We start from the raw sequence: 13,682 nt of genomic DNA, 5'->3' as shown, positions 1-13,682 counted from the left end.
TCAAGAGAGAGCTAGATAGGATTAAAAATAGTGGAGTCAACGGATATGGGGAGAAGGCAGGAATGGGGTACTGATTGGAGATGATCAGCCATGATCACATTGAATGGCGGTGTTGGCTGGAAGGACTGAATGGCCTACTCCTGCACCTATTGTCTATTGTCACCCCGACTACGGGCGCTGTCTGTGCAGAGTTTGCACGTTCTCCCCGTGACCCACGTGGGTTTTCTCCGAGATCTTCCGTTTCCTCCCACACTCCAAAGACGTGCAGGTATGCAGGTAAACGTAACAATTGTCCCAGTGTAGGAAAGAACTGGTTTAAATCGAAGGTAGACGCACAACGCTGGAGTAACTCAGCGGGACAGGCAGCATCTCTGGCTGATGTTTCGGGTCGAGTCCGAAGAAGGGTCTCGACCCGAAACGTCACCCATTCCGTCTCTCCATAGACGCTGCCTCACCCGCTGAGTTCCTCCAGCATTTTAGTCTCCCAGTGTACAGCTAGTTTGCCACCGTTTGCCAGTCCCAGTTGTTATAAGTGCAGGGTTCTTTGATCGGACGGTGAAGGCCTGTTGTCTGCCGGCCTGGCAGGGTCGGCCTGGCCTTGCGTCCTCAGCCTCTGCTCCACCTCTTCGGTTTCCTCCCACACTCCAAAGACGTACGGGTGTGTAGGTTAATTGGCTTAGTAAATGCAAAAACTGTCCCTAGTGTGTGCAGGATAGTGTTAGTGTGCGGGGATCGCTGGCCGGCACGGACCCGGTGGGCCGAAGGGCCTGTTTTCGCTCTGTATCTCTGTAACCTAAACTAATCTCTTAGGATCCATCTCCGACCATAAATGTGATCCCTGTCAAAGTGTATCCTCTGCCAGTGCAACAAGTTTTCTTTGTGGCTGTATTTCAACGGTCCCATGGGATACATTCACAACATTAAAAGCAAATATATAAATAGGCATCATTAATCAGACATTCAACCAGCACATGCCCAATCCATGCTCATTCATGAAGAACATTTTAATCGCAAAATGCATTCATTTTCTGTTCGGTCTTGAGGCACTTAAGCAGCTTGCGGTTGTATTGTCAATTGTTTTGTGAGATTCCATCAATAACCAAAGAGGATATATAATATGATTATCTATAACTGCCTCTCACTCTCTCTCTCTCTCTCTCTCTCTCTCTCTCTCTCTCTCTCTCTCTCTCTCTCTCTCTCTCTCTCTCTCTCTCTTTCTCTCCCTTTCCAACTACTCCACGAGTAGCTGCTCTACTCAACAGCCAAAAATCTGCAGCCTCCCTTTGATCTGGTATTGTGTTGGTTCACATGCTTGATCAATGGTGTTTTATCATTAATGTTTTATTATTATTAATGTTTAGTGTTTTCTGAGCCATTCGTAACTGTCACTGTATGTCATGTTGTTACTTGTGGGCAGAGCACCAAGACAAATTCCTTGTATGTGAATACTTGGCCAATAAACTTACTTACTTTATTTACTTTCTCTCACCTTCTCTCTCTCTCTCTCTCTCTCTCTCTCTCTTGCTCTCGCTCTCTCTCTTTCCATCTCTCTCAGAGACAGAGAGACAGAGAGAGAGAGAGACAGAGAGAGACAGAGACAGAGAGAGAGAGAGACAGAGACAGAGAGAAAGACAGAGAGAGAGAGAGACAGAGAGAGAGAGACAGAGAGAGAGAGACAGAGAGAGAGAGAGAGAGAGGGAGAGACACAGAGAGAGAGGCACAGAGTGAGAGACACAGAGAGTGAGAGACACAGAGGGAGAGGCACAGAGGGAGACACAGAGTGAGAGACACAGAGAGAGAGGCACAGAGGGAGACACACAGAGGGAGAGAGAGAGAATTGTGAATTGTCCCTAGTGTGTAGGACAGTGCTAGTGCACGGGGTGATGACTGATTGGTGCGGTCTCGGTGGGCCACAGCCTGTTTCTGCGCTGTATGTCTCAATGTGTAGAAATGGTACACAGTGGTCTAGGAATAATCATCTGTAGTGTAAAGTCAGAAGTGCCAGTGACCTCTGGTGTAACTTGCTTGTTCTCCCTTCGTGGAATTCTGCCCAGGATTTCTCCAGTAGCGAATGTTTTAGACCAGGCATGTTTTGCTAATGTTGTGGTGCGGTTGTGGGCAGGGGAGGTGGCCAACGTTCCAACATGCCTGTTGATGTGGTTCTCACTTGTGCTGGTCGTTGGCCCAGACTCTCAATCACACCCTGGCTTTCATGCTTCCTTGCGCCCCTTGCCTGCCCTCAGTAAAGTTTACTTTAGTTTAGGGGTACAGAGATACGGCGCGGAGACAGGCCCTTCAGCCCACCAAGTCCGTGCCGACCAGCGATCCCCGCACCATAACATCACCTGTTTTTACACTCAACAAGCAAACCTGTGCGTTTTTGGAGTGTGGGTGGAGACCGAAGACCTCTGGGGGGGGGGGGAACCCACGCGGGTCACGGGGAAAACGTGCAAACTCTGTACAGACAGCACCCGTAGTCGGGAAGGATCCCGGGTCTCCGGCGCTGCAAGTGCTATAAGGCAGCAACTCTACCATTGCGCCTGTTTGTGTGCGTGTGCGTTTGTGTATGTGTGTGTGTGTGTGCGCGTGTGTGCGCATGCGTGTGTATGTGCGCGCGCGCGCGTGTGTGTGTGCGCGATCGCATGTGCGTGCATGTGTGTGTGTGTGCGCATGCGTGTGTATGTGTGTGCGCGCGCGCGTGTGTGTGCGCATGTGCATGTGCGTGCGCTTGTGCATGTGCGTGCGTGTATGCGTGTGCATGTGTGTGAATGCGTGTGTGCGCATGTGTGTGTTCATGCGTGTGTGTATGCGTGCGTGTGTGTGTGCGCATGTGCGTGTGTTCATGCGTGCGTGTGCATGTGTGTGTGTATGCGTGCGTGTGCATGCATGTGTGTGTATATATGTTCACCAGTTTCCTTTGCAGTTTGCCAATGCATCTTGAGCTGATATTGTCAGGCAGAATGAAGACCAGGAACACCATATGATTTATCCTCCACATCACTGGAGTTTGTCAGCCAACTATATTGGCATAAAAACTGCTGAATGTGAATTCCCGTGACCATAGACTTCTGGCGTTTATATCTGGCAGACTTAATCCGTGATTTTTTTTCATTTTTCGTTGATTGAATTTTTTCAACATTTGCTGATTTTCTCATCTGCTGCGGCAGCAGCAAATAATAATTTCATGGTTTGGTTTCGGCAAATGCGGCAATAAAACACTCCTGACATTCTCTTGACTCTCCCCACTCATTGGGAAACGCGTTTTTTATACAATTTCTTTGTTTTCACAAGTTCACAATATATACGAGTAGTGTTAGGCCTTTCAGCCCATCGGGTCCACCCCGCCATTCAAACATGGCTGATCGATCTCTCCCTCCTAACCCCATCCTCCTGCCTTCTCCCCATAACCTCCGACACCCGCACTAATCAAGAATCTATCTATCTCTGCCTTAGAAATATCCACTGACTTGGCCTCCACAACCTTCTGTGGCAAAGAGTCACCACCCTCTCACTCAAGAAATTTCTCCTCATTTCCTTCCTAAAAGAACGTCCTTTAATTCTGAGGCTGTGACATCTACACATAGCACTATGGGTCACAGACTGTTAGGGAAGGGAGAGAGGGGGAAGAAGGAGAGAGGGAGAGAGGGAGGGAGGGAGGGAGGGAGGAGAAAAAAGGAGATAGGGAGGAAACATAGAAACATAGAAATTAGGTGCAGGAGTAGGCCATTCGGCCCTTTGAGCCTGCACCGCCATTCAATATGATCATGGCTGATCATCCAACTCAGTATCCCGTACCTGCCTTCTCTCCATACCCCCTGATCCCTTTAGCCACAAGGGCCACATCTAACTCCCTCTTAAATATAGCCAATGAACTGGCCTCGACTACCCTCTGTGGCAGAGAGTTCCAGAGATTCACCACTCTCTGTGTGAAAAAAGTTCTTCTCATCTCGGTTTTAAAGGATTTCCCCCTTATCCTTAAGCTGTGACCCCTTGTCCTGGACTTCCCCAACATCGGGAGCAATCTTCCTGCATCTAGCCTGTCCAACCCCTTAAGAATTTTGTAAGTTTCTATAAGATCTCCTCTCAATCTCCTAAATTCTAGAGAGTATAAACCAAGTCTATCCAGTCTTTCTTCATAAGACAGTCCTGACATCCCAGGAATCAGTCTGGTGAACCTTCTCTGCACTCCCTCTAGGGCAATAATGTCCTTCCTCAGATTTGGAGACCAAAACTGTAGGAAACGAGGAAGAGAGAGGGTGGGAAGGAAAGAGGGAGGGGTAGGGAAATGAGAGGGAGGGAGGGTGGGAGGGAGATGAAGGAGGGAGAGGAAGGAGGGAGAGAGAGCGAGGGAGGGAGAGGGAGGCTTCCAAAATGGCTTCTGCATCATCATCTGGTGCTAAAAGCAGGAAGCAGCCGTTCAAACAGCAGTATACAAAGAGATGGCAATGAATGCATTGTCAAGTAAGGTGCGTGGAAGACATGTCAATTGGTAGCAAAGTTATGCATTCTTGTACACTTACATGGGTATGACTGCACATAAAAAAATAACACCTTTTTCACCACGTAAAAATACTGCTTTCCTCAGCAAAAGACTGATTTTCAGGTGCTAGAATACTGAAATGTTCTGACAAAACTTGGCAGCTCTGGACTTATCTCCGAGGCAGAGCTGAATTTGAGAAAGAATCATTTGCAGAGGAGAAGACAAAAATGCTGGAGAAACTCAGCGGGTGATCCGAAACGTCGCCTTTTTCCTTCGCTCCATAGATGCTGCCTCACCCGCTGAGTTTCTCCAGCATTTTTGTCTACCTTCGATTTTCCAGCATCTGCAGTTCCTTCTTAAACATTTGCAGAAGAGAGGTTAGCTGCTTTGTTCTGTAGAAACTAGAAACTGCAGATTGCAGGTTTACACAAAAGGATATAGTTTCGAACTTTCTACGGTCTGAAGTAGGGTCCTGACCCGAAACGCTACCTAGCCATGTTCTCTAGAGATGCTGCCTGACCCGCTGAGTTCGAGGCAGCTCGATTTGTTACTGACACCTATGAGAGAGAAGCGAGTGTTACCAAACTTCTGAATTCTCTGGGGTGGTACCCTCTCCAAGACAGACGTGAAGCTCACCGTTTGACCTGTTTTTACGAAATGTTAAATGGTCAGCTCGACATAGATTACAAAATCTACACCAAACCCAAACATATTAGGAGCAGACGAGGGCATTCGATCCAATTTGAGATCCCAGCTACAAAGACAGATGTGTACAGCAATTCGTTCTTCCCCCGCACAATTAAAGCATGGAATAATCTCCACCCTACCATAGTTACCCAACCAGATGCAACTAAATTTATGGTAGCTCTTTCTTCCCAATAACCCTTTCTGGCTTAAGTCCTCCCTTCACCCCCTCCAGTTTAAATTCCATTTGGAATATTTTGGAGGACCAAGAAACCAAGTTACTCCAGCACACTGTGTCTATCTTTTATGAGGAAGTCTAGGTGGTTTCTTTGAGTCAATGAGACCGAGAACAGTTGAACAGCCTGTGTGCAGCTGACATATCACAATGCATTTCTCTTGCTCCAACTCTCCTGCCTTTGAAAGAACGAATGAGTTATTTGCGGTGTTATGGTGGAGCTAGGGAGAAAAAATGCTGGCCTTAAACTTACCGCATGGAACCCTGTTCCTCAGACAACCAGGACCCCTCCGTGAATAACCTGTCTGCGCTAATTGTGGCCGATTCGAGGAACAACCTTGACATTGCTGTCAGCTCGCGGCAGCAGTCTGCGCAAGGCTGGATCAATACCTACCCACTCTCCAGCGGCATGTCGACCATCTCCAAAAAATCAGGTGACGTGCCGTTTTTCCAGCTGGATGATGTTGGATGTGCATTCCGCTTGGCTTGCCCCCTCCCCTGCATGAGCACCTCTGCTTTCTGTGCTGTCGCCTGCAGTCTAATGCTCCCTCCATCCTTAGCCTGTGTGCCGGGGATGGCTTGATTGTAATCACACATATAGTCTCTCCGCCTGGATGGCACGAGCTTTGCCTCGGTAAACGCGACAATGACGACCTAAAACCAATCTTTGTGTCCCCATCTTGTAACGTGTGTGATTAACCCCATCCCGTGCAACCTCCTGTGATCACTGCATGCGTAGACGCCGACTAAATATATATTTTCTTGGGTGGACAAAAAATGCTGGAGAAACTCAGCGGGTGAGGGAGCGAAGGAATAGGCCACGTTTCGGGTCGAGACCAGACTGATGTGGGGGTGGGGTGGAGGTGGGGGGTGGGGGGGGGGGGGAGAACGGAAGGAGGCGCAGACGGTAGGCTTGTGGGAGAGCTGGGAAGGGGAGGGGAAGGGAAGGGAAGGAGGGAGAAAGCAGGGACTACCTGAAATTGGAGAAGTCAATGTTCATACCCGCTGGGGTGTAAACTGCCCAAGCGAAATATGAGGTCTTGCTGCTCCTCCAATTTGCGGTGGGACTCACTCTAGCCATGGGGAAGGCCCAGGACAGAAAGGCCCAAGATAGAAAGGGTAGACAGAAAATGCTGGAGAAACTCAGCGGGTGAGGCAGCATCTATGGAGCGAAGGAAATAGGCAGCGCCTATTTCCTTCGCTCCATAGATGCCGCCTCACCCGCTGAGTTTCTCCCTCGACCCGAAACGTTGCCTATTTCCTTCGCTCCATAGATGCCGCCTCACCCGCTGAGTTTCTCCCTCGACCCGAAACGTTGCCTATTTCCTTCGCTCCATAGATGCCGCCTCACCCGCTGAGTTTCTCCCTCGGCCCGAAACGTTGCCTATTTCCTTCGCTCCATAGATGCCGCCTCTCCCGCTGAGTTTCTCCAGCACTTTTGTCCATCTTCGATTTTTCCCGCATCTTCTAAAAATATTTTTTCTTCGTCTGATTCCATATTTGTCGCTTCCCTGGGGATTAGTGGTATTATTTTAAAATACAAAGTTTTTAAATAAATTGTCTTTGCATGGCCTTTCTCTGGAAGCATGGCTCTCTGTCTTTGTGTGGTGTGTCATGTTACCTGGTAGCCACGGTCTAATTGAAGTCATACAGTATTAATACCAATCCTGAACTACCGTACTCTTATGCCAGACGTGCCTGAGGAAGGCCGGTGCATAATATTCGTCCACTTCCTACTGCACAGCCTAATTAAAATCTTCCATTATCTCCAACCCAGGCCTGTCAAAGAAGACTAACAGAGGCACGCAGCTGCATAAATACTACATGAAAAGGCGCACCCTTCTCTTGTCCTTGTTGGTGAGTGGTTGATAGACAATAGGTGCAGGAGTAGACCATTCGGCCCTTCAAGCCAGCACCGCCATTCAATGTAGACAAAAGTGCTGGAGAAACTCAGCGGGTGCAGCAGCATCTATGGAGCGAAGGAAATAGGCAACGTTTCGGGCCGAAACCCTTCTTCAGACATTCAATGTGATCATGGCTGATCATCCACAACCCCGTTCCCGCCTTCTCCCCATATCCCCTGACTCCGCTATTTTTAAGAGCCCTATCTAGCTCTCTCTTGAAAGTATCCAGAGAACCGGCCTCCACCGCCCTCTGAGGCAGAGAATTCCACACACTCACCACTCTCTGTGTGAAAAAGTGTTTCCTCGTCTCTGTTCTAAGATTCCAGCATCTACAATCTTATGTGTGGGAAGGAACTGCAGATGCTGGTTTAAAACGAAGATGGCCACAAAATGCTGGAGGAACTCACTAGAGACAAAACGCTGGAGGAACTCAGCGGGACAGGCAGCATCTCTGGAGGGAAGGAATGGGTGATATTTCGGGTCAAGACCCTTCTCGACCCAAAACATCACCCATTTCTTTTCTTCAGAGATGCTGCCTGTCCCGCTGAGATCCTCCAGCGTTTTGTTTCTATTCTGTACATGTTAATTGTTACAGTAGAGTTTATCCACAACAAGTGGCCATTTGAGAGGGCCAGTAAGTCGTGGGCACAGTATGTTGTCTACAGCTGCTCCTCGACCTACGATGGGGGTTTTGCGTTCCAATAAACCCATCGTAAACCGAAAATATCGCACGTCGAAAAGGCAGTTAATACATTGCGATCACGTGAGCGGGCGTGACGTGCGGCTGGCTGCTGTTGCCGAGCGCTTGCCGATCGTACAGTCGAAATATCGCAAGTCGAAGCATCGTAAATCGGGGAGTGTCTATATATTTGGGTTATGCCATTTCCCCCATCATCAATGAAATCAGTCAGAATGTGAGGGGGAACAAGGAGGGGTGACGTTTCAGGCCCCCACCCTTCTTCAGATTTGTAGGTTCATTGGTTTCGGTAAATCATGTTTTTTATACAATTTCCTTGTTTTCACAAGTTATAAGAATGGTGTTAGGCCTTTCAGCCCATCGAGTCCACTCCGCCATTCAAACATGGCTGATCGATCTCCGCCTCCCAACCCCATTCTCCTGCCTTCTCCCCATAACCTCCGACACCCGCACTAATCAAGAATCTGTCTATCTCTGCCTTAGAAATATCCACTGACTTGGCCTCCACAGTGTGTAAACATAGAAACATAGAAAATAGGTGCAGGAGTAGGCCATTCGGCCCTTCGAGCCTGCACCGCCATTCAATATGATCATGGCCGATCATCCAACTCAGTATCCTGTACCTGCCTTCTCTCCATACCCCCTGATCCCTTTAGCCACACCTAACTCCCTCTTAAATATAGCCAATGAACTGGCCTCAACTACCTTCTGTGGCAGAGAATCCCACAGATTCACCACTCTCTGTGTGTGAAAAAAAATGTTTTTCTCATCTCTGTCCTAAAAGATTTCCCCCTTATCCTTAAACTGTGACCCCTTGTCCTGGACTTCCCCAACATCGGGAACAATCTTCCTGCATCTAGCCTGTCCAACCCCTTAAGAATTTTGTACGTTTCTATAAGATCCCCCCTCAATCTTCTAAATTCTAGCGAGTACAAGCCGAGTCTATCCAGTCTTTCTTCATATGAAAGTCCTGACATCCCAGGAATCAGTCTGGTGAACCTTCTCTGTACCCCCTCTATGGCAAGCATGTCTTTCCTCAGATTAGGAGACCAAAACTGTAGGCTGTAAACGTGTGTGAACGGATGATCGACAGTCGGTGTGGACCCAGGGGCCGGTTTCCGTGCTGCGTCGCCGAACTAAAGACCATTCCTTTCTCTTTCGATACTTAGGCGAGTGAAATCGAACGTCTCACCACATGGTACAACCCTCTCTCGGCCCCCGAGCTGGCAATGGACCAGGCGGGAGAAGCCAGCATCGCAAACTGGAGGTCAAAGTACATCAGCCTGAATGAGAAGCAGTGGAAGGACAATGTCAACCTGGCCTGGTGCATCTCGCCGTTCCTGGCCATCCAGCTACCCACCAGGTAATTGTGTCACACCCAGCCACATTAGACAATAAACAATAGGTGCAGGAGTAGGCCATTCAGCCCTTCGAACCAGCACCGCCATTCAATGTGATCATGGCTGATCATCCCCAGCCAGTACCCCGTTCCTGCCTTCTCCCCATATCCCCTGACTCCGCTATTTTTAAGAGCCCTATCTAGCTCTCTCTTGAAAGCATCCGGAGAACCGACCTCCACTGCCCTCTGAGGCAGAGAATTCCACAGACTCACCACTCTCTGTGAGAAAAAGTGTTTCCTCATCTCCGTTCTAAATGGCTTACTCCTTATTCTTAAACTGTGTGGCCCCTGGTTCTGGACTCCCCCAACATCGGGAACATGTTTCCTGCCTCTAGCGTGTCCAAACCCTTAACAATCTTATATGTTTCATTACTTTCTATTTCCAAGGTTGGATGAATGAATCAATACATTATTGTCACAAGTCACAGTGAAATTCTTTTGGGCATTTTTCTCGATGCATCCAAAGTTGGTGCTTTATTTAGTTTGGAGATACAGCTCGGAAACAGGCCCTTCGGCCCACCGGGTCCGTGCTGACCAGTGATCCCCACACACTAACACTATCCTATGCTCACTAGGGACAATTGTTACTTTTACCGCGCCAATTAACATATACGTCTTTGGAGTGTGGCGGCAAATCGGAGCACCCGGTGAAAAGCAACACAGGTCACGGGGAGAAGGTAGAAACTCCTTACAAACAATCACCTGTGGTCAGGATCGAACCCGGGTCTCGGGCAGCGTGAGACAGCGGTTCTACCGCTGCGCCACCTGCAGGCCGAGTTCTCCCGCTCTTTCCATCCACACCCAGTAAAGCCCACACGGCAGCTTTGTTAACGGCAGGAGAATTTGGACATTGCTGGCAATCTCGAAAGGCGTGGACCTGCCCTTTCCACTAAAGGGCCTGTCCCACTTGCATGCGATTGCAGGCGTTTGGCGCGGCCAAACGGAAGCGGAGTTCGCGAGAAGTTCGCGGGTGACGTCAGTTGCGTCGTACTCACCAATCAGCTGGGCAGGAGGTGGGCCGACTGAATTTGGGCGCCGGGTGGTGACATCATCGCGCCACGCCGGGCGGTGACGTCATTGCGCAACGCCACGCGCTAGGCGTACGCCGTCAAGACGCTGCGTACGACCGCAATGTGCCCGCGTGCAGACAGGCCGTTGGCGCGCGAAGATTTCGGACACTGTCAGATTTTCGGAGCCCCGCTCCATCTCGGGGCCAGCCCCGCACAACTCCGCGCTTCTAAGTGGGACGGGCCCCGCGCGGCCATACGGTGCCCGTACGCCTCAGGCGACCACGTTTGGTCGCGCCAAACGCGTGCAATCGCATGCAAGTGGGACAGGCCCTTTAAGCTTTGTGATGAGGCAGCACCCAGCTTCCCCACCCACCTGCTTATTGCCAGGGGGCCACTCTCAGAGCTGACGTGCGGAGGGGGGGGGGGGAGGTAATTTGAGTAAAATACCTCTGTGAACCAACACCTCTGCAGTCTTACATTGCGGCCAGCGAGGAAAGAAATTAAATGCTAGCGTGCAGCCTGCAATTAAACGAAAGGTTTAATGAGCTGTGCGCTCAGAAAAATAATCGTTCTGTGTCTGGTTTCTTGTGATCTTTTCAAACTAGGTGGGAAGATACCTCAATACTGACGATATAGGGAACAATAATCTTTGGTTTGCTCCCGTATTCCTAAGACGTGCAGGTTTGTAGGTTAATTGCCTTCTGTAAATTCAGGAGATTCAAGAGTAGACAAAAGTGCTGGAGAAACTCAGCGGGTGCAGCAGCATCTATGGAGCGAAGGAAATAGGCAACGTTTCGGGACGAAACCCGAAGGGTTTCGGCCCGAAACTTTGCCTATTTCCTATTGCCTATTGGAAATGCCTATTGCCTATTTCCTACGCTCCATAGATGCTGCTGCTCCCGCTGAGTTTCTCCAGCACTTTTTGTCTGCCTTCGATTTTCCAGCCTCTGCAGTTCCTTCTTAAACACAATAATCTTTTTTTAGTTTAGTTTAGAGATACAGCACGGAAACAGGCCCTTCGGCCCACCCGGTCCGCGCCGGCCAGCGATCGCCGCACACTAACACTATCCTACACCCACTAGGGACAATTTTTACATTTGCACCAAGCCAATTAACCTGCAAACCTGCACGTCTTTGTGGAGTGTGGGAGGAAACCGAAGATCTCGGAGAAAACCCCCACGGGGAGAACGTGCGAACTCCGCACAGACAGCACCCGTAGTCGGGATCGAACCTGGGTCGGCGGTAAAATCTGAAAGGGTAAAAAAAGCTAGTTTTGTTTTAGTTTATAGACATAGACACTAGGTGCAGGAGTAGGCCATTTGGCCCTTTGAGCCAGCACCGCCATTCAATGTGATCATGGCTGATCGTCCCCAATCAGTACCCCGTTCCTGCCTTCTCCCCATATCCCCTGACTCCGCTATCTTTAAGAGCCCTATCAACTCTCTTGAAAGCATCCAGAGAACCTGCCTCCACCGCCCTCTGAGGCAGAGAATTCCACAGACTCACCACTCTCTGTGAGAAAAAGTGTTTCCTCGTCTCTGTTCTAAATGGCTTACTCCTTATTCTTAAACTGTGGCCCCTGGTTCTGGACTCCCCCAACATCCGCAACATGTTTCCTGCCTCTAGCGTGTCCAAACCGTCTGAAGAAGGGTTTCGGCCCGAAACGTCGCCTATTTCCTTCGCTCCATAGATGCTGCTGCACCCGCTGAGTTTCCCCAGCAATTTTGTGTACCTTCGATATTCCAGCATCTGCAGTTCCCTTTTGAACCCCTTAACAATCTTATAGGTTTCAGTTAGAGATGCATAACTACAGTTTTAGTTGATCCAGGCAGCCTCTGGGGCAGCAGAAAAACACATTTGACAACTGGCTTAGTGACTGCCAGATCTGAAGTGAGAAGAATCATCCATTCTATTCAAATACCCCTCGGGCACTAGGGTGCGGTGAAATAAAGTATTTATTTAATGAGGCATTTAAATGGCAACGTCATTCTTTGTTCCTGTGAGAAGAGAGCTGATCAATCTAATGTGCTTCTATCAAAAGCATGTTTGCTAAAGTAATCAACATTATTACAAAGACTTTATCAGTGAGGAATGCACCATTACTCGGTTGTCAGTCAGGCATTCTGTTGCTCTTTTGTACTGCTTCACCACCGTATACTGACCTGAAACGTCAAGGTTCAAGTGAGTTTATTGTCGTGTCCCAGATAGGACAATGACATTCGTGCTTTGCTTCAGCACAACAGAACATAGTAGGCATAAATAAATACAGAACAGATCAGTGAGTCCATATACCAATGTATATATATACACACACATAAATAAACAGACAAAGTGCAATGGGCTATTAATGATCAGAGTTTTGTTTGAGTTGAGTTCAATAACCTGATGGCTGTGGGGAAGTAGCTATTCCTGAACCTGGATGTTGCAGATTTCAGGCTCCTGTACCTTCTACCTGAAGGCAGCGGGGAGATGGGTGTGTGGCCAGGATGGTGTGGGTCTACCTATATACAATTTGAAAAAGGACTCTGCCCAGAAACGCCACCTATCCATGTTCTTCACAGATGCTGCCTGACCCGCTGAGTTACTCCAGCACTCTGTGAAACGTCACCTATCCACGTTCTCCACAGATGCTGCCTGACCCGCTGAGTTACTCCAGCACTCTGTGAAACGTCACCTATCCACGTTCTCCACAGATGCTGCCTGACCCGCTGAGTTACTCCAGCACTCTGTGAAACGTCACCTATCCACGTTCTCCACAGATGCTGCCTGACCCGCTGAGTTACTCCAGCACTCTGTGAAACGTCACCTATCCATGTTCTCCACAGATGCTGCCTGACCCGCTGAGTTACTCCAGCACTCTGTGAAACGTCACCTATCCATGTTCTCCAGAAATATTGCCTGACCCGCTGAGTTACTCCAGCACTCTGTGAAACGTCACCTATCCATGTTCTCCACAGATGCTGCCTGACCCGCTGAGTTACTCCAGCACTCTGTGAAACGTCACCTATCCATGTTCTCCACAGATGCTGCCTGACCCGCTGAGTTACTCCAGCTGTCTGAGCTCTACCTAGTTTTGACTAAGATTTATCACTACAGATCCTGCCTATTTGAAAGAGGGGAAATATTTTACCTGCAGCTTAGTTCAGAAGGATAAGAGTGGATCTCATTGAAACTTACCGAATAGTGAAAGGCCTAATATAATGAATGCGGAGAGGGTGTTTCCACTCGTGGGAGAGTCTAGGACCGCAGGCCATAGAATTAAAGGCCGTACCT

At 49.0% G+C, this 13,682-nt stretch overlaps 1 protein-coding gene across 2 annotated transcripts in view; it reads left to right on the top strand.

Moving 5' to 3' along the window:
- pi4ka (phosphatidylinositol 4-kinase alpha) overlaps positions 1-13,682 on the top strand; it is a 122,486-nt gene that overhangs the window by 80,878 nt on the left and 27,926 nt on the right. For both annotated transcript variants that reach the window (XM_033043823.1, XM_033043824.1), the window contains exons 37-39: positions 5,675-5,833; positions 7,177-7,256; positions 9,170-9,363. In XM_033043823.1, coding sequence (XP_032899714.1) covers positions 5,675-5,833; positions 7,177-7,256; positions 9,170-9,363 — 433 coding nt within the window. The remainder of the gene's footprint in view (positions 1-5,674; positions 5,834-7,176; positions 7,257-9,169; positions 9,364-13,682) is intronic.

The sequence above is a fragment of the Amblyraja radiata genome, chromosome 25 (genome assembly GCF_010909765.2).
Source record: "Amblyraja radiata isolate CabotCenter1 chromosome 25, sAmbRad1.1.pri, whole genome shotgun sequence".
NCBI classification, from domain to species: Eukaryota; Metazoa; Chordata; class Chondrichthyes; order Rajiformes; family Rajidae; genus Amblyraja; species Amblyraja radiata.
Note: the sequence above shows the minus strand (reverse complement) of the source record. Positions and strands in the feature narration are given on the sequence as shown.